This window comes from Idiotropiscis lumnitzeri, chromosome 2 (genome assembly GCF_059441095.1).
Source record: "Idiotropiscis lumnitzeri isolate Australia: NSW breed Sydney's pygmy pipehorse chromosome 2, RoL_Ilum_1.0, whole genome shotgun sequence".
NCBI classification, from domain to species: Eukaryota; Metazoa; Chordata; class Actinopteri; order Syngnathiformes; family Syngnathidae; genus Idiotropiscis; species Idiotropiscis lumnitzeri.
The window spans coordinates 19,562,872-19,589,614 of NC_142392.1; the positions used below are offsets into that span (position 1 = coordinate 19,562,872).

The 26,743-nt window shown below is 45.3% G+C and overlaps 1 protein-coding gene across 1 annotated transcript in view; it reads right to left on the reverse strand.

Moving 5' to 3' along the window:
* Positions 1–12,087: 12,087 nt before the first annotated feature.
* LOC148341902 (uncharacterized) overlaps positions 12,088–26,743 on the reverse strand; it is a 55,084-nt gene continuing 40,428 nt past the window's right edge. The window contains exon 3 of the mRNA XM_088287984.1: positions 12,088–13,988. Within this exon, the coding sequence (XP_088144110.1) occupies positions 12,088–13,857 (1,770 nt within the window). The 5' untranslated portion in view covers positions 13,858–13,988. The remainder of the gene's footprint in view (positions 13,989–26,743) is intronic.

The window sequence follows — 26,743 nt, forward strand, 5'->3', positions numbered from 1 at the left end:
TTTACAAGTTTTTCATTTTGCATTGAGAGATAGTTTCATTGTGGGTACTTTTTGCTTCCATTATAATCCGGATCCCTAAAAGAATTAAAGGGGCCCTGGACTCAGAGTCGCTATTTATTGTATGATTTACGTTTGTTTTTTTTTTACCCAAAATTATATTTATCCTGCGAGTAAGTTCCGACATTACCCTTTTTATTTTTCTAAAATTTCTGTTTTGAAATAAATTTTAAAACAAAATTACGTTTGAAGAGTAAAAGTTCTTACACATAAGCATTAAGCAACAACACTTTCACTCTGACTTTCATGTTGACATATTTGAATAATGACTGTATATTTTAAAGTTATCCAATATGTATTAAAATTAGACTAAGATACACCATAATATGAGTTCACTGAATTATTTTGTAACCGCAATGATGTATAACAGCCAGAGGGTGTCAGTAATGAGTAACAAAGTAACACAACACCTCCCACTGTTCCGTCATCGTTGTCTTTTGCATAAATTATCAAGAACTATGAGTTGCAGTCGAGATGCAAACCACATGGGCCACAGGAACTTTATTACCAGGAACTAAATGTTCCTGGACTTGTTGGTGGAAAAGGGGGTTGTGACGTTCTCCCTTTTTTAAGCCCATAGTAAGCCAAAGATGCAGATGCATTCCTTGCAGCATGCGCTTGTTCACTGATGCGATCCGTGCAACCCTGGATGGAGGCATTCAATGTATTTTAAATGTTTGGATGGGGTGAAACTACGCACATGTGCACAAAACAGTGCAGGGCCACCCGAGGTTCATTGACTCTCACCCGACGAAGCCAGTACAAAGTTAATAAATAAACAAATAAAACCAATACGTACTTGATTTTTAAAAAAAAAACCGTAATATTTTGTGTTTTATCCACTAAAATTGATCAACCGCCATTAATGTTTTCGCCGCAGTGTACACATATTTTAGATTCAAGCAGAATTCCTTCCGTAAGGAATTGCTTGAACAAGATATAAAAAACAGAAAATGTAAAATGTTAAATAATCAGTTCAAATTTTATACTGGGAAAAACATGGAGTTCACCCCCCACTATTGGTTATTCTTTGGCATTTATTTTCTGCACTGATTTCATTTGGCATCAGCAAATGTTCAGCAAACCGACAAGTAAAAGGCAATATTTAAAAATAAAACGACAATATCCTTGAACGTGTGATGCATATTTCTAACGATCGAAAGTCGTTCTATACAAAGCAAATGAGAGTTAGACGTGTACAAACCTGCTTTGTGTGGCACAACACGAGGTTGGTTGCAACCTTCGTCAAGCAGTTGAAGATGTTGCTCGTTCTCTTCTTTTATTCCACAAAGTTCCTCTTTGTACTTGGGTGTCGTTCTTTCACACATTTTCAAATGATAATTCCAAAAAATCCGCACTTGAGCTCTGCTTGGCGATGAGTCATGTGCCTCTTTTCGTTAGCGGCTAGCTAGCTAGCAAGCTAAGCTAACTACGCCGAAAAACATCAACGCGCGAAAATGAGATTATCGGGACACAAAGACTTAATGAATTATGTCGTAGTCCTTTAGAGTAGCACTGGACATCCTTTCAGAAAATTACAGTCAGTTCCACGCTAAATCAGAAGAATTTAGCGGTGGGTGTTTTTGTTCCGGTGTGGACGGCTCGGTGGATGTGGTCGAGGTCCTTCAGAAGCTGCGCGCTTGCTAATGACGTCATGCTTTAAGCACGTATTTTTCAAATATATTTCTTTGCCTTTGTGTTTGTTTTTACACCTGGCTGTTCTATTTTAATATATATATATATATTTTATATAATATTTTATTTCGGTTGATTAAAAATATTAACAAAATAACTAAATTCACGCCACATTGCTGCGTCAACTCTCGCGTCACTTCCGCCTATGCCCCGAGAAGCCTCTGCTGCTCCAGCAGTGGGACGTTTACGATTCTCTGACCGATGCTGCGGTTCACTCGGGCTGCAAGATTGTATGAATATAATGTCTGCATATACTAGCAGTGCCTCTCAATTATTTCACACCCGCCCCTACCAAGAAGAAAAAGATTCGCGCCCCCCCACCACCAATTTTTTTCTGTCTTTGTATATTGATGTTAGATTGTCAATAAAATATCCCTTAACTAAGCTAAATTGATAAGAAATATAATGTTGAGAACTATTATAGTGATGATCTCGAAACTCAGTACTCTGTTGTGCAAATATTTATAAGATGACAAATATTTACTCATACGTTTTTTGTAAAATCTTTATTCACAAAAGCAAACCAAACACAGTTATTAATACCAAAATCCATGCGATGCATCTAATTTGCTAAAATACTTAGCACCTGCCATGTCACTTCTTTTTTAATGTTTTCATTCAGATCTTTGGGGTCGAGGCAAACACGTAATTCAGTTCCTTTTTTAATCTATCCTTGAGAGGGGCTGGAACTCTTCTCGGGGCATGTACTACAGGTTTAGCATCTTCCTTGAGCTGTATTTTATAAGTGTAAGGTAGCATACCTTGTCATTTGAAGACAGAAAAGTATTTGTTCACTATACTCTTACTACCTTCACTCTGCAACACTTTGTTGTTCTTATTGACATCCTTGCTGTTGATTTGGTAAATTCTTTTTATCAATCCAAGATCTTCAGCTGCCTTGTCTCCAAGGATATACTACAGTCGACTTGGCACAATTTTGAACGTTAACTTGTGTTGTCTTCCCTTTGCTGTCACTTTTAGCCTTCAACATCCCTTTGTTTTTATTGGCTGATTGTTGTAAGTTTTCAATTTCACGGCCTTGTCTGTGACTCTTTCCGGTTTCTCTTCAAGTGATTTCAAGTCTTTTTCGTTTATTATGTTTGCTTTTGCTCCTGTGTCAATTTTAAAAGTAACTTGAGTCACATTGACAAGCAGTGGTGCAATCCATTTATCTTCTTATACTGCATTAACAGCTTGCTCTGGGTCTCCTCTAGTTTGTTGTTGCCTATCGCTTTCGTCATATGACACGATTTTGATGAAAAAAGTGTCACTTAGGTCATCACTATCATCTGTGTCTTCCAGCACGGTGTGCACTTTCTTCTTGGTGTTGCACATCTTAGCATAGTGATTTTGCTTTTTACACTTAGCACATGTTCTCCCAAATGCAGGACATCGTTTTGGCTCGTGCATTTCTCCGCACTTTTTTCCAGCTGAATGGAGCTTGATCATTTTCATTGTTTTTGGTCTTTTTCTTGAATCGCAGTTTACCTTTCCTTGTCACTGCCTTCACGGACTCTGTTTTTTTCACAAGATGGCGCTGCTTGGAAAGTTAGCACGTGCTGCTTTGCTAGCTCGTTAGCTTGGCAAGGCTTTCCTTATTATTGAGTTTTTCAGATCACCAAAGTTACAAGACTTAGCTTTAATTTTGAGATCGGTGAGGAAATTGTCAAAGGACTCACCGCGCTGTTAGAGTCTTGAACGAAACACGTATCTCTCATAAGTTTCGTTTTTCTTAGCAAGACAGTTTTCATCAAATTTTTGTAAGACCGTTTCAAACTTGTCTTTATCTTCGGTTCATCATAAACAAAGGTGTTGAATACCTCGATGGCCTCGGCTCCGGCATTGGTTCGCAAAAGGGCTATTTTTCTTTCGTCCGCTCTGTTACCGACTCCCACGGCGGCAAGGTAGAGCAGGAATTGTTGCTTGAAAGCTCGCCAACTCTCGTCCACATTTCCCGTCATTTTCAGCGCTTCTGGTGGCCTTACGGAGTCCATCTCGCGTCAGTCCTTTTCTTGACCCGCGACCTGGTACCATGTAATGTTCTGTCTTCTATCTTAAGAAGTCACGCAGGTAACGTGATGCTGCAAGCTTGTTTCTCTTTATTTACTGACTTGCATTCTCGTCTATGTGCAGACACACTTGTTCGTCTGGTAACCAAACACACGTCAGGCAATACTGCCAAATAGTGACTGATGATATAACTGCTATCATTACAGTTACTATACGTTTGACATCAAACCACTTCGTCGTGATGACGTCAGACATTTCCGTGTTCCTTTTATTTTATGTTTAGATACTTAATGGTTGCAATACAACATTTCTGTTCATAGTTGCTGGCTCTCCACCCAAACGCAGTTCAAGTCAGACTTCTATTAAACGTCGAGCGTACATAGAAACAATTCATTTTTGCGATTAGCGCGCTTATCACCTCCTCGCCTCCTCGTTTTGCACGCTACTTGTTAGTGGAGTCGTTTATTTGCCATCACGTATCTTGTTGCTGCTGCTGTGCATGTACTTACATATAGTTCAAATAAAGTCCGTGCTGCTGCGGCACAAGATAGCTTAGCGCAGGGCATTTAAGTAGCGGCGAAAGAAATCACTTCCGGGACAACAAGCGACAGGGCGACGCAATTTTTTCTTTTTTTTTAATCAGTACCGCGTGAACTAGGGGCACATACAGCTTTGTCCGAGATCGCCTTTTTCGGTCCCAAAACTATGCATCGTTCAGCTGGACTACGGCGGACAAAAGCATGTTCCCCAGGGTCCCACGCGCCCGCCTCAGCATCGCACCGCGATCCACGATTTGAGAATCACGGCTTTAAAGAGTGAAGATGAAGACAAGGGTGAGAGTGAGGACAACAGACACGCGGAGCCTCCAAGCATCACGTGACAACAGAAGGTGACGAAGACCACTGGGGGCCATCACAAGCACATAGTGAGTACACATCGTCCCACGCTCCTGAAGACGACAATGATGATAATGATGATGATGATTTTCGGCACCGCGCAAGTGGCTGCCTGTTTCAGCAGCACTGGCTCACCGTTGAGCCTTCTTCGTGTGTTTTTCCCTCTACCCTGTTTATTTATTTCACCTCATCACAGCAATGTACATCCAACTTGTGGTGGTTTTATTGCTGCTGGGGGCTGTTTTTTGCGCGACCGTGTCCGGAGACATAACTCTGAGCTACGGATCGATCGTGTACACAAGAGATCACCTGTTAGCACTCCGTGCTAACCCCGCACCGGCTGCCGGAGCGAGACCCGATGTCCCCCGGGAGCTGAGGAGGAAGAGACGGGGATGCGGGGGCTAAACACCAGGCAAGGAGGACACGAAAGCACCCCGTCCTCCCATCCGTTATTATGGGGAATGTTAGATCTGTTCCCAATAAAATGGACAAGCTAACAGCGTTAACCCGTCACGAGTGGAATTTCTGGGAGGCTAGCTTGCTGATGTTCACGAAGTCTTGGCTAACAGAGCTAACGCCGGACGCCATCGTCAAATTGGACGGCTTCCAAATTCTACGTGCGGACAGGACACTGGAAAGCGGTAAGAAGAAAGGAGGAGGGCTGGCTGTGTTTGTTCATGATAGATGGTGTAATCCTGGGCACATCACTATTAAGGAGCAACTTTGCAGTCGGGACATTGAACTTCTAGCTGTTAGCGTGCGTCCGTATTACGTCCTACGAGAGTTCAGTCATGTGATCTCGGTGGCGGTGTACGAACCTCCGTCTGCTATGAGTGAGACAGTCTATGACGTGCTGACTGCAGCTGTGAGTAGGCTACAAACAAAGCACCCAAATGCCCTGCTCCTTATCACTGGTGACTTCAATCATGCTTCTCCTTCCTCCTCTCTGCCTTCATTCACACAATCTGTGACTGCCACACCAGAGACAATAAAATCTTGGACCTTTTCTATGCCAACACCAAGGAGGCGTACACATCACTGACCCTCCCCTCGCTGGGCACAGATGATCACAACTTGGTGGCTCTCCTTCCTGTGTACAAACCTCTGGTCCGCAGGCCGCCAGCTGTGACAGGCAAAGTTCAGAGATGGTCTGGAGAAGCAGAGGAGGCCTTGAAGGACTGTTTCAACACAACTGTGGGGGAAGTATTCAGCGAAGCCCGCTGGGAGGACACTAATGGTCTAACGGACACAATTACAGACTATATTAATTTCTGCATGGAGAACACCATTCCCACCAGGACAGTAAGACGTTTCTCCAACAACAAACCATGCATCACACCAGACATTAAAGCTCTCCTGAAGGAGAAAAACAGGGCTTTTGTGTCAGGCGACAAGGAAGAGCTGAAGAGAAACGTCAGCTGAGAAGGAGGATCAGAGAGGGGAAAAAGTCCTATGGGATGCGGATGGAGGAAAAGCTGCAGAGTAATAATGCCATGGATGTCTGGAGGAGCCTGAAGACCATTTCAGGCCACAGACAACCAAAGCCCCAGAAGGGGGGGGACTTTCATTGGGCAAATGAGTTGAACCTATTTTTAAATATATTTGATCAGATGCGTGCCCCCGCTTAGTCTCAACTGCTGCAGCACCCACCAACCCCTCCTGCCGCGGCGAATGAAACCCTCTCTCCCCCTCTCTCTCCTCTCTCCCCCCCCCCCCCCCGCCCCCCACAGGCTTCAGTTCCCAGCCACATCAGACAACCACCACTTCCTCCTGCTCAGCCTTGTTCCTCACAACATCTCAGGTGAAGAACCAGGTGAGGAAGATAAAGTCAAGGAAGGCAGCAGGTCCAGGTGGGATTAGCTCCCAGCTCCTCAAATCCTGCGCAGACCAGCTGCGTGGAATCGTCCAGCACATGTTCAGCCTGAGCCTGAAGCTGGGAGAGTCCCCCAGCTGTGGAAAACATCCTGCCTGGTTCCGGTTCCAAAGACACCCCATCCGAAGGAGCTCAACAACTTCAGACCAGTGGCGCTGACGTCTCATCTGATGAAGACCCTGGAGAAACTGGTCCTCGTCCATCTGCGCCCCCTGGTGAGCTCTTCGATGGATCCACTCCAGTTTGCATACCAGCCTGGCATCAGTGTGGATGATGCCATCATCTACCTGCTCCACACTTCATTCTCCCACCTGGAGAAGGCGGGGGGCACGGTGAGGATCATGTTCTTTGATTTCTCAAGTGCTTTCAACACCATCCAGCCCGCCTTATTGGGAGACAAGCTGGAGCAGGCGGGAGTGGCCCACCACCTCATCACATGGATCCACGACTACCTCACAAACCGGCCACAGTACGTGAGGACACAAGACTGTGTGTCTAACGTGCTACTCTGCAGCACGGGAGCGCCGCAGGGAACTGTTCTGGCTCCCTTCCTGTTCACCCGCTAAACCTCGGACTACAAATACAATTCCACAACCTGTCACCTGCAGAAGTTCTCTGATGACTCCGCGATTGTCGGCCTCATCACTGACGGAGACGATCGGGAGTACAGAGGGGTTACGCAGGGTTTTGTGGACTGGTGTCAGCAGAACCGCCTCCAAATCAACGCTAGGAAATCCAAAGAGCTGGTGGTGGATTTCTGCAAGCGTTGGCACTCTCCACCTGGACCAGTGAATATCCAGGGAACAGACGTTGAGAGGGTCTCAACTTACAAGTACCTGGGTGTTCATCTGAACAATAAACTGGACTGGAGCGACAACACAGACGCTCTCTATAGGAAGGGTCAGAGCAGACTCTTCCTACTCAGGCGGTTGAGGTCCTTTGGCGTTCGGGGAACACTCCTCAGGAACTTCTATGACGCTGTGGTTTCATCAGTCATCTTCTATGGAGTGGTCTCCTGGGCAGGAGGCATCTCGGGCCGGGACAAAAAGAGACTGGACAAACTAGTGAGGAGGGCCAGCTCTGTCCTGGGCTGCTCCCTGGACTCTGTGGACTCAATGGGGGGTAGGAGGATGACGGCAAAACTGTCATCAATGCTGAACAACCCAGCCCACCCACTCAATGACACTCTTGGAGCACGCCACAGCTCCTTCAGTGATAGACTGAAGAGATTTTTCCGCTCCTTCCTGCCAGCTGCTGTCAGAGTTTTTAACAAGAACACTAGGTCAGGTCTACAAATGGGCGGGCATTAGTGCAATTGTGCAGTCCGAGGATGCAACAAACACAACTACTGTGCTTTATCCAATGCTGTACTTAAATATTGACCAATGGTGTATTTTGTTTACCATTGCAGTAGTCTTATCATTGCAGTACTTTTACCATTACAGCACTTTTATCATTGCAGCATTTTTATTAATTTCCCCTCTGTACCATGGACAGACATTCAGAGTGTTTCCTTACACTTGTATATGTTGTGGGATGTAAGTGTGTATATTCAGGGGGATTTGTGTATTTACGTATATACAGTGTATATTTGCATGCTTTTTATGAATGTCTGCTGCTAATGTTATACATTAACGGCTACATTACGCCGCCGCCTCTGTGTGATCTATACCTTTGCTGCTGTAACACTGCAAATTTCCCCATTGTGGGACTATAAAAGGACATCTTTATCTTTAAAAACCTTGTGTTGGTGCTTGTTAAATAATTTTCCATAAGATTAAGATGGTGAAACAAAAATTTAAAAAGTAAATTCTGTAACAATTAAACATCGAATACTAAATTATTCCTAAAACAGTTAAATGAATCTTGAAATTAATAGTGAATTATTGTAGTTCAATGAATACTAAAACGAATAATGAAATATTAAAGTACTGAAATAAATACCCAAATCATTTTCGAACACAATAACAGTTAAGTAATAAAAGAGTGACATGTTTTAATTTAAAATTTACAACCACATCGCAACTTGTCAAAAAAGCCTGTAAAAAGGCAAAGGTGCAAATATGTTGACATAAAGTATCACTTTATCATGTCAACTGTTAATAATAGGGAAATAGATTTGGAATACTATCCAACCAACAACATGGTGTCAGATGTATAAACAAAACCAGCAACAAAAGTCAAATTCAATACATCTCTCAAGTTCATATTTGGGAACTAAAATGTTCGGTCATACGCATACAGTTTAAATCTTAGGTTTTTTTCTATGTTTCGAAGAAGATAACAATGATTTGCATCGCAAGTGGCGACATCTGTTGGTGAGTTGATGACAGTGCTCCACAAAGCCAGCAGCCAATCATATCACAGCGGGGTGTGTCTTGTTCTTCCGCTTTCGTGCAGAACGGACTGCGGTTTTCTCGAAGGAAAAAAACGACGCCATCTTTCATTCGTCTCGTCGAACAAAAAGAAGCACACGAGTTATCGCCAAGCAGAGATCAAGTGCGGATTTGTTGAGATTGGCGTTTGAAAATGTGCGCAAGAACGACACCCAAGTACAAAGAGGAACTTTGTGGGGAAAAAAAGAAGAGAACGAGCAACATCTTCAACTTCTGGGAGAAGGTTGCAAGCAGCCTCGTGTTGTGCTACACAAAGCAGGTTTGTCATATGCTTCTGGCCATTTCGGAAAATAGTCCAAAGCAGCTAGGACATAACGGTTGCCTGTGTTAGTGCGTGAAAATGGGCCCATTCTGGCCCCCGCAATCCTCTCCATCGGCGCGCCCACTGCTAGCTGTTGGAGGTGGGCACGAGACCGGCCTGGTGGACCCTTGTGCGCTGTGCAGAGGTCACAACGGCGACAAAAGTCCTCAACATCTCGCCTTAATTGACCCCAATAGAAACTTTGCCGGAGTCTGCGAAGTGTTTTTGACACACCAAAGTGTCCTGCCTCTGCAGGCCCATGAGAGGCTTTCAACACAGCCTCTCTCAGAGCCCTGGGGATGACCACCTGCCATCTATCCTCCCCAGTAGCAGGCTCCTTCCAAGCTCTCTGGAGCACCCCATCCTTGACCTGAAGAGTCCCAATCTTTGAATACAGTCCTTTAGTGGCAGGCGAGTGTCCAGTGACCTTCTCCCACTTAGGGTTTTGACCCGACTCGACCCACTTTAATACAGGTCGGAGGTCAACATCCTGTTGCTGCTGCTTCCTCCATTCGGGTGCCTCCACAACCTGCACCTCCCTACATACGGGCTCGACATGATCATGCGCGGGACTTTGCTCATCACCACAAAGTTTCTTCTCTCGGGTCTCTCTCTTCTCGCAGAAGCGGCAGCCAGCAAGTGCACAAGGGCGTCGAGACATAGCGTCAGCGTTGGCATGGCAATTTCCAGTCCTGTGCTCCACTTGGAAGACGTATGGTGCCAGTTCTTCAAGCCAGCGTGCAATCTGTCCTTCAGGCTCCTTAAAAGACAATAGCCACTGGAGTGCCGCATGGTCAGTGTGTACAATGAAGGGTAAACCGGACAGATAATATCGAAATGGCTAATGGCTCTCACAATTGCCAGCAGTTCCCTTTGTGTGACACAATAACGCCGTTCAGCCTTGTTCAAGGTTTTGCTGAAGTATGCCACTACTCTCTCCCCGTCTGCCCCCACTTCACTCAAAACCGCCCCAATTCTGACATTGCTGGCATCAGTGTCCAGGACAAACGGCAGGTTGGCATCTGGGGGGACGAGAATGGGTGCCTCCGTCAGCACCTTCTTTAGTGAGCTGAAGGCCCGTCTGCACTCGGAAGTCCAGTCAAAATCAGTGTCCTTCCGCTGCAGGTGGAAAAGCGGTGCAGCTAGACATGAGAAACCCCGCACGAATCGCCTTTTAATAGGATGCCAGCCCAAGGACGCTCTTCAGTTCACGCGGGTTGCTGGGAGTAGGCCAGTCCCTCACGGCTCGCACTTTCTCCTCCAATGTGATAATGCCTTCCCCTCCAACTTTGTGTCCCAGGAACTCAAGCTCTCTTCTCATGAAGCAGCACTTGTCAGGGTGAAGTTTCAGACCCGCAGTGGAAATTCTTTGTAAGACCTGGCGCAGGGCCTCCAAGGCTGCATGGAAAGCGTTCCCATGGACCAGGATGTCATCCAAATAGACCAGACATTCCTGTCGGGGGATGCCAGCCAGCACCTTGTCCATAAGCCGCTCAAAGGTAGCAGGTGCATTACACAGGCCGAAACAGAGAACTCGAAACTGCCACAACCACCTGCCAGTACAGAAAGCAGTCTTTGGCCTGGCTTCCGGGCTGAGGGGCACCTGCCAATATCCACTGCGCAGGTCTAATGAGGAGAACCAGGACGATCCAGACACCAGATCCAGAGTCTCATCAATGCGGGGCAGTGGATAGGAGTCTTTCTTGGTCACGCTGTTTAAGGGTCTATAGTCCACACAGAACCTTTTCTTCACTGTCTTTTTTTTTTTTTACCATGACAACCCCTGAGGCCCAAGGGCTGTCAGATGGCTCAATGATGCCAGCTTTCAGCATCTCATCAATTGCGCTGTCCGCATCTGCCTGATGTGCAAGGGGAAGGCGGCGGGGGCGTGCTTTGATAGGTCGTGCATCCCCCGTGTCAATTTCGTGCTGCACCAAGTCTGTTCGGCCAACCTCCTCTTCTGTCAGCACAAAAATGTCCTTAAAGTCCCACAACAGTTGCCACAGCTCGTCTTGTTGCTTGGGTTCCAAACCATCACTGTTGCGCTTCCACACTTCGCGCACTGCCGTCAATCTGTCCACTCCACCTGTCATGGACCACGGGGCCGGGGAAGAGGAATGCTCATCAATGTGGGCATCTGATGTGGGTGGAGAAGTCATAGGAGCCAGCGGTTCATGGGTGGGATCAGACTCCTGCTGTGCAATGGCTGCGCTCGACGTCGGAAGGAATGACTTTTCAGGCTGTGTAGGGCGCACCATTTCAACGGTGGGGCCTCCTGGAAAAGCCAACGTGTTCCTCCCCTGGTCAAGCACGCACCGGGGTGTTCGGAGAAAGTCCAGTCCTATGATGCAGGGGTCGCGTACAGCGGCAACCCACACCCGAAAGTTCATGGATAGTCCCCCCACTTGGATAGTCACCACCCCCCTTCCAAGCATAGGGGTGAGCTTTGTTCTTTTTATAGTTCAACTTCTAGTTCAGTTTTTCACCTTTTCACAGCGTAATGAAGGCCAGTTGAGCAAGTGGAACAAGTGATTTTATTGATGATTGTGGAAGGCACCGATTTCATAAGCACCGTTTCTTCTCACACCTTTTCCATTAAGTACGATTAAAAACACAACTGAAAAGCATAATGTTAACAAATGTTATTCCAGGTAAAGGCAATTAATTTACATGTTTGATGTAACCACCAAAACAAATCATCACTCAGACACATTGCTTCTTCTGGCACGGATCACATTGGCTTAATGTCAATAAAAAAGCTTTGCAAAATTCAATATATAATATTTCATCCAAAATCACATATACATCTTACCACCAAGAGTCAGTTCCTTCAGTTTTTTGTTTTATTTTTTTCAAGCTTCAAGGATCGCTGCTTTTCTCACCAGCACAATTGTGACTCTCCGCATGCTGTTTAGTGAAGAATTTTTTAGCACAAACGCTGCAACTGAATGGCTTGTCTCCATTGTGTGTTGTTGTGTGGCTTCGTAAATGCGACTTTTGAGAGAAACTCTTGGCACAAACTGAGCAGGAAAAAGGTTTTTCTCCACTGTGTGTTCTTGTGTGGCTTGTTAAATTTGCCTTCTGAGAGAAGCATTTTCCACAAACTGAGCAGGAAAAAGATTTTTCACCACTGTGTCTTCTTGTGTGGATTGTTAAATGCGACTTTCGAGAGAAACTCTTGCCACAAACTGAGCAGTAAAAGGGTTTTTCTCCACTGTGTGCTCTTGTGTGGATTGTTAAATGCAACTTTCGAGAGAAACTCTTGCCACAAATTGAGCAGGAAAAAGGTTTTTCACCACTGTGTGTTCTTGTGTGCCTTGTTAAATGTGCCTTTTTAGAGAATCCTTTGCCACAAACTGAGCAGGAAAAGGGTTTTTCTCCACTGTGTGTTCTTGTGTGGATTGTTAAAAGCGACTTTTGAGAGAAACTCTTGCCACAAACTGAGCAGGAAAAGGGTTTTTCTCCACTGTGTGTTCTTGTGTGGATTGTTAAAAGCGACTTTCGAGAGAAACTCTTGCCACAAACTGAGCAGGAAAAGGGTTTTTCTCCACTGTGTGTTCTTGTGTGGTTTGTTAAATGCAACTTTTGAGAGAAACTCTTGCCACAAACTGAGCAGGAAAAGGGTTTTTCTACACTGTGTGTTGTTGTGTGGATTGTTAAATGTGCATTTTGAGAGAATCCTTTGCCACAAACTGAGCAGGAAAAGGGTTTTTCTCCACTGTGTGTTCTTGTGTGGATTGTTAAAAGCGACTTTCGAGAGAAACTCTTGCCACAAACTGAGCAGGAAAAGGGTTTTTCTCCACTGTGTGTTCTTGTGTGGATTGTTAAATATGCATTTTGAGAGAATCCTTTGCCACAAACTGAGCAGGAAAAGGGTTTTTCTCCACTGTGTGTTGTTGTGTGGATTGTTAAAAGCGACTTTCGATAGAAACTCTTGCCACAAACTGAGCAGGAAAAGGGTTTTTCTCCACTATGTGTTCTTGTGTGGATTGTTAAATATGCATTTTGAGAGAATCCTTTGCCACAAACTGAGCAGGAAAAAGGTTTTTCTCCACTGTGTGTTCTTGAGTGACTTGTTAACGTTGCGTTTTGAGAGATTTTGCCACAAACTGAGCAAGAAAAAGGTTTTTCTCCACTGTGTGTTCTTGCGTGCCTTTTTAAACTTGACTTTCGAGAGAAACTCTTGCCACAAACTGAGCAGGAAAAGGGTTTTTTTCCACTGTGCGTTCTTGTGTGTTTTATTAAATATGACTTAAAAGAAAAGCTTTTGCCACAAACTGAGCAAGAAAAAGGTTTTTCTCCACTGTGTGTTTTTGCGTGCCTTTTTAAACTTGACTTTCGAGAGAAGCTTTTGCGACAAAATGAGCACGAAAATGTTTTTTCTCCACTGTGTGTTCTTGTGTGCGGTTTTAAAGACAACTTTGAAGTTAATGAGTCAGTGTGACATGCCCTTTCCTCTTTGGCTTGCCCATCATCGTCATCATCATCATCATCAGGAGAGCATGATAATGTGTCCTCATTTTGTGCTTGTGATGGCCCCCAGTGGTCTTCGTCACCTTCTGTTGTCACGTGATGACTTGAGTTGCTGCTTGTAGGCTCCGCCCCTCTGTTGTCCTCACGCTCACCCATGTTTTCATCTTCAGTCTTTATAGGGACAACGTTCAGTGGTGACTTGTTGATCTCCTCCTCCTCCTCCTCCTTTTTGATGTGAGTCAAGTCTGGCTCCTCTTTCACAGAACGGAGATCATTTTGTCTGACGTCTGCAGGACACAAAAAGACAAATTTGGTTTGGTCAAGTCAAAGCTCAGGCGGCAACTTTGTCTGATATTGTTTCTACCGTGCTACCTTGACTTGTGCCTGCCGCACACGGAGCAATGCGTGCGACCCCGATTTGGACCGGACCATGGGGGCATTTCACAAAATTACGTCCTACGATGTAAACCTCCCTTTCCTAGCAGCACAACAGTGATAAACGAGCATTTAAAAAGGAAGCACGTTGCGGCTGATGCCAGATTTAATTCCTGACATAGTCACAGACGTTTCTGGAAGCGAACTGAAGTCGGCACACACACGCTATTGTGTGGGTGTGATGGAAGACCTGTTGTGGGACCCCAACATATTGATGCAGACCACTGGGGGTCATCGCAACATAATGTCATCGATAAAATAGGAATCCTTCAAGTGAAATATGTTAACAAGTATTTCTTTTTGCATTTCGAGATAGAACTAAATGTTCCTGGGCTTGTTGGTAGAAAAGGGGGTTGTGACGTTTTCCCTTTTTAAGACCATTGTAAGCCAGTACAAAGTTCATAAATAAGACCAATACGTACTTGATTTTTTTTAAAACTTAACCCTTTGTGTTTTATCCACTAAAATTCATCAACCGCCATTGATCTTTTTGCCGCAGTGTGCACAGTTTTTAGAGTCAGGTTGAATCATTCCATAAGGAATTGCTTGAACAAGATATGTGAGAGAAGTTATTGTAAAAAAACGCAACAAGCCTGCACAAATGAATCACCCAGCCAAGATTGTCTTTGTCACTTGCAAGGAGCAGTCCGCCAAAGAGAAAAGCGTTCCCGCTCCTGTGCGGCCTTTTATTGAAGCACAGCAAAGCAATTTGTATATGCCAACTCATAAAGAATGGAAAAACATGAACACTTTGACTTTATCACACCCGTCCACACGCTTCCTGTTGTTCGAACGGTTTCAGCTTACAACACATGTTTGGGTCACACTTCTGTTCAATGCGAGCTAAACGGTTTCCTGTCAAACACGGTTCAAGACGTGCATCTGTTTTTGTGGCTTCCTGCTAAACTGCCAGCATAGACACAACTCTGTTACCACTGAACTCACGTTTTCCTGTTTAAGAGGTCCATGTTTTTGTGACCTTCTATTAACCCGTAAGCATAGTTTTGAAACATGATGAGATGACAAACTTAATTTCTTTCACAATAATATAAAAACATTCGCAGATATAGCAAAAACAAATTGGAGAAGCTGTGGAGCAGAGCACAACATCAGTCAGACCCCGGGTCCACGACCTCTCTGGCAGAGACGCAAACAGAGCTTTCGCTTCAGAGTGACCCATTCACTGTCTACCAAAGTGTCGAAATTCGGAAAATGTTCCATAAGAGAAGAATTCGGAATGGGTGCTGAAACACCACACCCTGCTAGTGACATGGAGTATTCTACATCTGAAATTAACTCCGCCAACCGTCTTCACCAATGGGCCGAAATCTTTAGTATGATGATGCGAACCGATTGTTAATGTGATTTGTGGCTCAGCGAACATGGACAATTCTGACCGTTTCCTCTGCTCTGGGGCAAGGCACACATGCGAGGCAGCACCGGTAGACATCACAAATACATAATCCTAATGCAAGATGCACTTCTGACCCTCGAAATTGGGTGAATGCATCCTGACAAACCAAATAATCATAACTCAGTGTTCAATGCAAAGGACCAATTGGTGGTTTGAAGGGGTGGAGGCGGCTACACTACGCAGACCAGAGCAGGAACAGGACGTACCACCCGCGGGAGGATGGAGACCCTGGTCTCAGAGCTGCCCAGTCGACTGGAACGGAGGGCAACATATGCTTCCCCCGGCGGAAGTGCACAGTCAAATTCAGTCCCTTCTGGAAATTCAGTCCCACTCGAATTCCAGCGTTTGTTTCACAGGTGCGGGTTCAGTCCATGGCAGTGACTTGGCCAATCTCAAGAGTCCCACAAGCATGAGAGTATTGTTGCTCATTGTTGCTCATCAAGCTTGCAAAGCGTGGAATATCTGGTTCCACCATCTAAAACTGTTGTCCATCAATCGTCACCGGAATGCCAAGACCTGCCGGTCCTTGAATGCTGAGGCTCCGCGGGCACCCCTATCGTGGAATGGGGTCCCAATCGGGTTGAGGCGTCAAGTGTGCGTTTGGAAGCCATAGAAGCATTGTCGGAGGAGGGGGTAGCGGTGGCGCCCCTGTGCTAGTGGAGCTCTTTGTGACAGGCATGGCGCTGGACCACAGGATGGTACATCTCAGGAAGTGGCTCGGTTTGGACCGCTCATCACCCAGTGACCCCACACCCCACAGCAAAAGCACGTCCCACTCACAACCCATCTCTATAACCACCCCTACTTCTGTTACCAGGGTTCGCGGTTAACCGCTTCCCGTTTGCCCGGAGCAAGTGAAATTTGGCCACGTGCAAGATAAAATTATGGGCAACTAACCCGACCGGGCAAGCATTTTTTAAAGCAGCCAAATATCTTTAATTCCGACGAAAACTGTGGTGTGATCTGTTTGTGTGCACTGTATGGTGATGGTTTAACCCAGACACCCCCTTATGTTGTGGTCTGGTCCATTGGCCTTATCGGGGGCAATGGGCGGGCGCTACGGGGATCAGTTAGTTCAGTGAATGTCGAGTTAAAGTGGACGTCAATAAATCCCGCAGTATTGGAACTCGCTGTAGTCGCATCCTCATTTGAAGTTTGAAAAACACAACAAAAAACGACGATATTTCGGCCGAAAATTGACATCCGGAAGTTTTCTTACCTTCTGCGCATGTTTACAAGTGGCGACGAGTTCGTTCAAATCCGAACATTTCGGATTCCTCTGACATGACTAAAATAGCTCGAATATTTTTAAGTAGACAATTCAGTTGTGAGTAAGGAAGGGATTAATATTTGATTATTGGCTTTTAATTCATTAGCTCCATGATGTGACCTGACATAGTGTCAGTGACTGTGTTCTGTTTATGCTATGAAACTTATGGACGCAGCGCCACAGGCACTGGTCTTAAAGGAATACACAAATTTCCCACACTCACAATTTACTCATGTGATTCCTCAATTAATAGGCTGGACTTAAAATTGATCATCTGGATTGCTGTAATATCATTTTCCCAATTTAACATGCAGATTTGTTAATTATTAAAACTACAATTAACATTTTCATTAACTGCACAGGATGATACATGCTGTTGTGAGTAGGGTTTCATGGTTGATGATGAAAACAAGATTAATTTATGTTTATCAGATTATATGTTTATTTACATTTGTGGCGCACATTTTACAACCATAAACATTTTATTCTTAGAGAAAAAATATTGTCACTTGCCCAAGTCAGGCAAGTAATTTGGCCACTCGGGCAAGGCAAATTTTAGTGGCACTTGCCCTATGGGCAAGCAGTTTTTAAAGTTAACCGCGAACCCTGACTAGACCTTTCTTTTCTTTATCTTCTGCACATTTCTCCCGCACTAGTCCCTATTTACTTAGTTCCTATCATTTTTTTTTCCATTTATTTATTTATTTTTTCATACTTTTTCTAATGTTCTTTCATAGTGTGGTTACTTTGACATCTTTGAATGTTTTAATCATTTATAGAGGCCTCTTGTTTAAACAATAATTGAAACTAACACAGGGACATTTTCCATGACCAATCAGCCAGCAGACCCACACGCACAAGCTCTTTAATGACCCCAAAAGCCCCGACCGCTTGGACACAGGCGCACAACACCCATTGTGAGTAAAAGCATCTCACCGAAAGTTCAGCCGGCCGGCTGTTGAACGCCTGCGCCCCAGCACCCTGAGACCCTCAATGGAGCAAAATGCCAAAAATGTGGTATATTTTGTTGTTGATGTGTGGGTCTGGCTCAGCTTCCCTCCGGACAGGTCGCGGAGCATGGCAGAATTGGTGATGGAAAAAGATTCTCTGACACAGTCATTTTGGTTAGAAAGAGATTTTATTCTCGTCACATGCTGATGTCAAAAGAAGTCTCCCCAAAAAGCAAAAAGGGAAAGGTGTCCCCTCTCTCCGGCCTTCCCTTCTAATGGCCACACCGGACATGAATATTGAAGGTTTGTATTACGATTGCTGGCATTATTTTAAACACTTATGGGACAGAAGGTCAATTATTTAATTTAGCCGGTTCATATTTACTGAATATGTTCAACATTGATTAAACAAAAAGCATTTATCAAATGAAAGTAGAAGTACAGTGCATCGATAAGATTGACTGGGATTGTAGTCATGGTGTTTACTGATACATTCATATACTAAATTTATGACTTAGTTTAAATGTAAGACCTCAACAGGGTTTGCGGTTAACTTTAAAAACTGCTTGCCCATAGGGCAAGTGCCACTAAAATTTGCCTTGCCCGAGTGGCCAAATTACTTGCCTGACTTGGGCAAGTGACAATATTTTTTCTCTAAGAATAAAATGTTTATGGTTGTAAAATGTGCGCCACAAATGTAAATAAACATATAATCTGATAAGCATAAATTAATCTTGTTTTCATCATCAACCATGAAACCCTGCTCACAACAGCATGTATCATTCTGTGCAGTTTTTGAAAATGTTAATTGTAGTTTTAATAATTAACAAATCTGCATGTTAAATTGGGAAAATTATGTTACAGCAATCCAGATTATCAATTTTAAATCCAGGAGAGCGTATTAATTGAGGAATCACATGAGTAAATTATGAGTGTGGGAAATTTGTGTATTCCTTTAAGACCAGTGCCTGTGGCGCTGCCTCCATAAGTTTCATAGCATAAACAGAACACAGTCACTGACACTATGTCAGGTCACATCATGGAGCTAATGAATTAACAGCCAATAATCAAATATGACTCCCTTCCTTACTCGCAACTGAATTGTCGACTTAAAAATATTCGAGGTATTTTTGTCATGTCAGAGGAATCCGAAATGTTCGGGCGAACTCGTCGCCACTTTAAGCATGCGCAGAAGGTAAGAAAACTTCCGGCTGTCAATTTTCGGCCGAAATATCGTCGGTTTTTGTTGTGTTTTTCAAACTTCAAATGAGGATGCAACTCCAGCGAGTTCCAATACTGCGGGATTTATTGTCGTCCACTTTAACTCGACATTCACTGAACTAACTGATCCCCGTAGCGCCCGCCGATTGCCCCCGATAAGGCCAATGGACCAAACCATAACATAAGGGGGTGTCTGGGTTAAACCATCACCATACAGTGCATACAAACAGATCACACCACAGTTTTCGTCGAAATTAAAGATATTTGGCTGCTTAAAAAAATGCTTGCCCGGTCGGGTAAGTTGCCCATAATTTTATCTTGCACGTGGCCAAATTTCACTTGCCCCGGGCAATCGGGAAGCGGTTAACCGCGAACCCTGAATTGTGTCTCTCAGCACTATGTTTAGTGGAAATTTTTTTAGCACAAATGCTGCAACTGAATGGCTTGTCTCCACTGTGTGTTCTTGTGTGGCTTCGTAAATGCGACTTTTGAGAGAATCTCTTGGCACAAACTGAGCAGGAAAAAGGTTTTTCTACAGCGTGCTTTCATGTGTGCCTTTATAGAAAAGCTTTCACCACAAACTGAGCAGGAAAAAGGTTTTTCACCAGTGCGTGCTCTTGAGTGCGCTGTTAATTGGGACTTTCGAGAGAAACTTTTTCCGAATACTGAGCAGGAAAAAGGTTTTTCACCACTGTGTGTTCTTGCGTGACTTGTTAAATTTGACTTAAAAAATAAGCTTTTGCCACAAACCGAGCAGGAAAAAGGTTTATCTCCACTGTGTTTTCTTGTGTGCGGTTTTAAAGACAACTTTGAAGTTAATGATTTCCCACAGTGAGAACATATCCATCTGTCAGTGTGACATGCCCTTTCACCTTTGGCTTGCCCATCATCACCATCATCATCATCATCGTCATGAGCGTCTGATAATGTGTCCTCATTATGTGCTTGTGATGGCCCCCAGTGGTCTTCATCACCTTCTGTTGCCACGTGATGACTTGAACTGCTGCTTGGAGGTTCCGCCCCTCTGTTGTCCTCACTCTCATCCTTGTTTTCATCTTCAGTCTTTATGGGGACAGCATTCAGTGGTGACTTGTTGATCTCCTCCTCCTCCTTTTTGATGTGAGTCAAGTCTGGCTCCTCTTTCACAGAACGGAGATCGTATTCACTGACGTCTGCCGGACACAAAAAGACAAACACACATTTGGTTTGGTCAAGTCAAAGCTCATGCGGCGACTTTGTCCTATTTTCTACAGTGCTACCCTGACTTGAGCCTGCTGCACACAGATTAATGCGTGCGACCCCGATTTGGACCGGACCATGGGGACATTTCACTAAATTACGTCCTACGATGTAAATCTCCTTTTAGCAGCACAACTGTGATAAACGAGCATTTAAAAAGGAAGCACGTTGCGGCCGATGCCCGATTTCATTCCTGACATAGTCACAGACGTTTCTGGAAGCGAGCTGAAGTTATCACACACAGGCTATTGTGTGCGTCTGATGGAACACCTGTTGTGGGACCCTAACATATTGATGCAGACCACTGGGGGCCATCGCAACATAATGTCATTGATAGAATAGGAATCCTTCAAGTAAAATAAAAGTATTTCTTTTTGCATTAAGAGATAGAACTAAATGCTCCAGGGCTTGTTGGTAGAAAAGGGGGTTGTGACGTTCTCCCTTTTAAGCCCATAGTAAGCCAAAGATGCAGATGCATTCCTTGCAGCATGCGCTTGTTCACTGATGAGATCCATGCAACCCTGGATGGATGCATTCAATGTATTTTAAATGTTTGGATGAGGTGAAACTATGCACACGTGCACAAAACAGTGCAGGGCCACCCGAGGTTCATTGACTCTCACCCGACCAAGCCAGTAAAAAGTTCATAAATAAGACCAATACGTACTTGATTTTTAAAAAAAACTGAATATTTTGTGTTTCATCCACTAAAATTGATTACCCGCCATTGATGTTTTTGCCGCAGTGTGCACATTTTTTAGAGTCAGGCAGAATTCCTTCCGTAAGGAATTGCTTGAACAAGATACGTCAGAGTTTTTGTCAAAAACGAGACAAGCCTGCACAAATGAATCACCCAGCCAAGATTGTCTTTGTCACTTGCAAGGAGCAGTCCGCCAAAGAGAAAAGCTTTCCCGCTCCTGTGCGGCGTTTTATTGAAGCACAGCAAAGCAATTTGTATATGCAAAAACATGAACACTTTGACTTCATCACACCCGTCCACACTCTTCCTGTTGTTCGAACGGTTTCATCTTACAACACATGTTTGGGTAACACTTCTGTTAAATGCGAGCTAAACGGTTTCCTGTCAAACACGGTTCAAGACGTGCATCTGTTTTTGTGGCTTCTTGCTAAACTGCCAGCATAGACACAACTCTGTTACCACTGAACTCACATTTTCCTGTTTAAGAGGTCCATGTTTTTGTGACCTTTTATTAACCTGTAAGCATAGTTTTGAAACATGTGGTGTCAGGTAGAAATGCCCTGAGGCCTTTGGGAGAGCCTAATTTGCTGCTGACTGAAATAGCTGACTGCACCAGATAAAGGTGAGAGACACAAGGGAAAAAGCAGGCATTGTTGTTCATTTTTACATGTCGTCCTGCTTCCTTCAGCTCTGTGCACCCTCTCTCTGCTAGCCCCCCCGCCCCCCAATATTAAAAAAATAAAACGACAATAACCTTGAACGCATTTCCCCAAACAACTTAATGTTGTGATGCATATTTTTAACGATAGAAAGTCGTTCTTTACAAAGCAAATGAGAGTCAGACGGGTACAAACCTGCTTTGTGTAGCACAACACGAGGCTGCTTCCAACCTTCGTCCAGCAGTTGAAGATGTTGCTCGTTCTCTTCTTTTATTCCAGAAAGTTCCACTTTGTACTTGGGTGTCGTTCTTGCACACATTTTCAAACGTCAATCTCAACAAATCCGCACTTGGTCTTTGCTTGGCGCTAACTCGTGTGCTTCTCTTTGTTCGACGAGACGAATGAAAGAGCGACGTTCTTCAAAGTCGCAAGGAAAGGACTTCCTGTTCGTTACGAAAGCGGAAGAACAGGACACACCCCGCTGTGATATGATTGGCTGCTGGCTGTGTGGCGCACTGTCACCAACTCACCGTCAGATGTCGCCATTTGCGATGCAAATCATTGTTATCTTCTTCGAAACAGAGAAAAAACGTAAGATTTAAACCGTATGCACATGAACAAACATTTTTGTTCCCAAATATGAACTTGAGAGATGTATTGAATTTTACTTTTGTTGCTGGTTTTGTTTTCACATCTGACACCATGTTGTTGGTTGGATAATATTCCAAATGTATTTCCCTATTATTATCAGTTGACATGATAAAGTGATACTTTATGTCAACATATTTGCCTTTTTACAGGGTTTTTCGACAGGTTGCGATGTGGTTGCGAATTTCAAATTAAAATATGTCACTGTTTTATTACTTAACTGTTATTTCGGTATTTATTTAAGGACTTTAATATTTCATTATTCGTTTCAGTATTCGATAAACTACAATAATTCACTATTAATTTCAAGATTCATTGAAGTGTTTTAGGAATAATTTAGTATTCAATGTTTACTTTTTACTTTTTATTAGTGTTTGCTTGCTCTTATTGGCATCAACTGAGGCACAACATCGATATACCCGCCAAGACATCGTGAACATTGGATATCGATGCGAAATAACCATCACAGAGGAATTTTGCTATGATCGCAAAATTCCGAACGAACTGGCGAGGCTGCCCGGCTCACCATGGCTGGTCATCGGGGCCGGGAGGCGGCGCAGGCGACGCAGAGAGAGGAAGCAGAAGCGAGGCTGCAGGTCCGGTGTCTTGCAACGGCTGCGACGGCAGCCCCATAGGCAGCCACTACCGAGTCTGCACCTCACCAACGCCAGATCCGTGGTCCACAAAATCGACGACCTGGGATTACAAATCCTGGGAAACCGCTATGTGCGCGATAGCAGTGTGATCGTCGTCACGGAAACCTGGCTGCACGCAGACGTCCCCGACGCTAGCATCCAGCTGGCCGGGCGCTCGCTACATCGCGCGGATCGGACGAGGGACACCGGTAAGAGGAGGGGCGGGGGGCTCTGTGTTTACGTGCATGAGAACTGGTGCGGCGATAGCACGATCGTCGAGAAGCACTCTTCCCCCGACATCGAGTTCATGTCCGTTAAATGCCGGCCTTATTTTCTCCCGAGGGAGCTAACGGTAGTGATTGTCACAGCTGTTTACATCCCTCCCGACGCTAGCACTAGCACGGCGCTCTCGCTACTCGCGTGCGTCATCAATAAACATCAGCGGGCCCACCCTGATGGCGTTCACGTAGTAGCGGGAGACTTTATTAAGGCCAATTTAAAGACTGTACTCCCAGAGTTTCACCAGCATGTCAAGTGCCCAACGAGGGGAGACAACACTCTCGACCATGTGTACTCGAACATCAAGCACGCATACAGAGCCCTCCCACTCGCCCCTCTCGGCCAGTCAGACCACCTGTCCTTGCAGCTCGCACCTGCGTACACCCCTCTCAGGCGCAGATTCAGGCCTACCACAAAGACTGTGAAAACCTGGCGTGACGACGCCATGAGTGAATTACAGGACTGCTTTCATGACACAAACTGGGACCTCTTTGATCATCAGGACCTTGATGTCTACACGCAGTGTGTACTGGACTACATCAAGTTCTGCATGGAAACTGTGTCCCTACACAGGACTATACGGACTTTCCCAAATGCGAAGCCCTGGATGTCCAGCAGGGTTCGCTCTCTCCTCAAGGCCCGTGACGCTGCCTTCAGGTCAGGCGACAAAGCCCAGTACAGGGTGGCTCGTGCTGACCTGAGCAAAGGCATCAAGCTAGCCAAGGCAACCTACAAGGGGAGGCTGGAGGCCCACCTTGCCAGTAACAGGCCACGGGAGGTGTGGCAGGGTCTACGGAGCATCACCAACTTCCGTGGCAGCAGCACGACCTCTGTAGACCCGAGTGCATCGCTGGCAGAGGAGCTTAACTGCTTCTTCGCTCGCTTTGACTCGCCCCAACCGTCACACCCCCGCACTTCAAGCTCCAACTCCCCCCCACTCATCGTAGAGGAACACGATGTGAGGCGCGCGCTCCTGGCGGTCAACCCCAGGAAAGCTACTGGACCCGACGGAATACCAGGCAAGGTCCTCAGAGCATGTGCCCACCAACTGTCACATGTTTTCTGCAGGATCTTCAACCGCTCCCTGGCTCAGGCAGTCATCCCCTCCTGCTTGAAAACTTCCACCATTATTCCTGTCCCCAAAAAGTCACCAGCCGTCCACCTGAATGACTACCGTCCTGTTGCTCTCACACCAGTCATTATGAAGTGCTTCGAGAGGCTGGTTCTCCAGCACATCAGGGACTGCCTTCCTCCCACTCTGGACCCCTACCAGTTTGCATACCGGGCTAACAGATCCACTGAGGACGCCATCGACACTGCTCTGCATGTTGTGCTGGGCCACCTGGAACGACAGCAGAGCTATGCAAGGATGCTCTTTGTGGACTACAGCTCGGCATTCAACACGATCATCCCAGACATCCTCGTCGCCAAACTGGACACTCTCGGCCTCCCTGCCCTCACACGCATCTGGATTAAGGACTTTCTGACCAACAGACCCCAGACTGTGTTGCTCGGCCCCTACACGTCCTCCACCCTCATGCTGAGCACCGGTTCCCCCCAAGGATGCGTGCTGAGCCCTCTCCTGTACGCCCTCTACACCTACGACTGCAGCCCGGCCCACGGCAACAACACCATCGTCAAGTTTGCTGACGACACGACAGTGGTCGGTCTGATCTCGGAAGGTGACGAGACAGCCTACAGAGAGGAGGTAAAGAGACTGACAACTTGGTGCAAGGACAACAGACTGCACCTTAACTCTGCTAAAACAAAGGAGATTGTCGTCGACTTCAGGAGGAACAAGACGCTGCCGCCCCCCCTCTGCATCGAAGGCGTGTGTGTGGAGAGGGTCCACACGTTCAAGTTCCTGGGAGTACAGATCTCCGATGACCTTTCTTGGAGTCACAACACCACAGCAGTGGTAAAGAAGGTCCGCCAACATCTGCACTTCCTGAGAGTCCTCAGGAAATTCAACCTGGACAGGAAGCTGCTGCTGGCCTTCTACCACTCGTCCATCGAGAGCCTGCTGACGTACTGTGTCTCCACCTGGTACAGCGGCTGCACTGAGGCGGACAGAGTGAGGCTCCAGAGGACAGTCAAAACAGCGCAAAGGATTATTGGCTGCCCTCTCCCCCCACTGTCGGACATCTACACCGCCCGGTGCCTCAGAAGGGCTCTCAACATCGTCAATGACAATACCCACCCAAACTCACACCTGTTCGACCTGTTGCCCTCTGGCAGGCGCTACAGATGCATCAAATCAAGGACCAATAGACTGAGAAACAGTTTCTTTCCGAGAGCCATCTCCATACTGAACTCTCACACACACACGAGACCACCCTAACCTCGCAAAACAGCATTGTGATGTGTTTCTATATGCCCTATTCAGTACTGAATTCCATTGCACTGTCTTCTTTATTTATCTAATTTATATATTTGTCTGTATTATTGTTGTATTGCACTGGAGAGGGGAGCCCTCTAATCTCGTTGCACACTTGAGTACAATGACAATAAAGGGATTTCTATTTCTATTCTATTTCTATTTCTATAATTAAAGTTAGCAGGAGCATATTTACTGAATATGTATCCAATGAAACTAGAAGCACGGGTCACAAGAATGACTGGGATTATAGGTTTGATGTTTACTGATTTATTATATTATTCTCATATGCTAAATTTAGAGTACTTAGTTGAAATGTGTGAACTTTATTGAAATTCTCAGTAGTGAAAATAGATTTGCGCACATAGCATTTCCATGACTTGCATTCACAGCACTTCATGGACAAAGACGACGAAGCACATTCTCTACATTTCATGGTCTAATACGACGCTCATTCTCCACATTGGCTGTAGAAATGCAAACATACCAACTTGGGCACTGGAGGACTCACACAGACGCTATCGCAAAAACACATTCCGAAAGACAGAACAATTGGAGATCGGAGCACACGCACATACACGTACACCTGCACACACATGCACTCCGACAAGATTCCAGAGGAATGCCAGCGAGGCGAGCGACGGAGAGACTGCCCGCCAGGGAAGGCCAGCCTTGGCGTGCCAGTCTACGGGACCAGACGGGAATCAACTTATCCAGACGATGACTAACCTGGGGAGGACCTTCCCTTGGACGTGGACCCGTGCCGTGGGAGGGAGCGAGGACAACCGATTCAACCTACATTACCCTTGACATAAAAAACTCCTATAAAAACTGAAGCTGGGCTGAAAGATGGCCCGCATTTTTCGACTGTGCTCGCCCAAGTGCAGTTTCTCGTGAGATTAAGAAAAAGACGCCTAGATATCTGTCTTTGTACTATTTCCTGAACTCCAGAAATTGAAGAAACTAAATATCGGAACTCTAATCAGTTGTTGTTGAGTCTTTATTTGACCCTTTTCTTCTTGAGTACAAAAAAACTAACACGCATTGGAGTAAGTTTGGCTTTTAAAGGTTGATTTACGAAACTACTTCTTATTTCCATGGTGACTGAACTCCAACACCATCTTTCCACAAAGAGTCAGTTCCTTCAGTTTTTTTTTGTCTTTCTTTAAGCTTCAAACATTTTCCACAAACTAAGCATGAAAAAGATTTTTCACC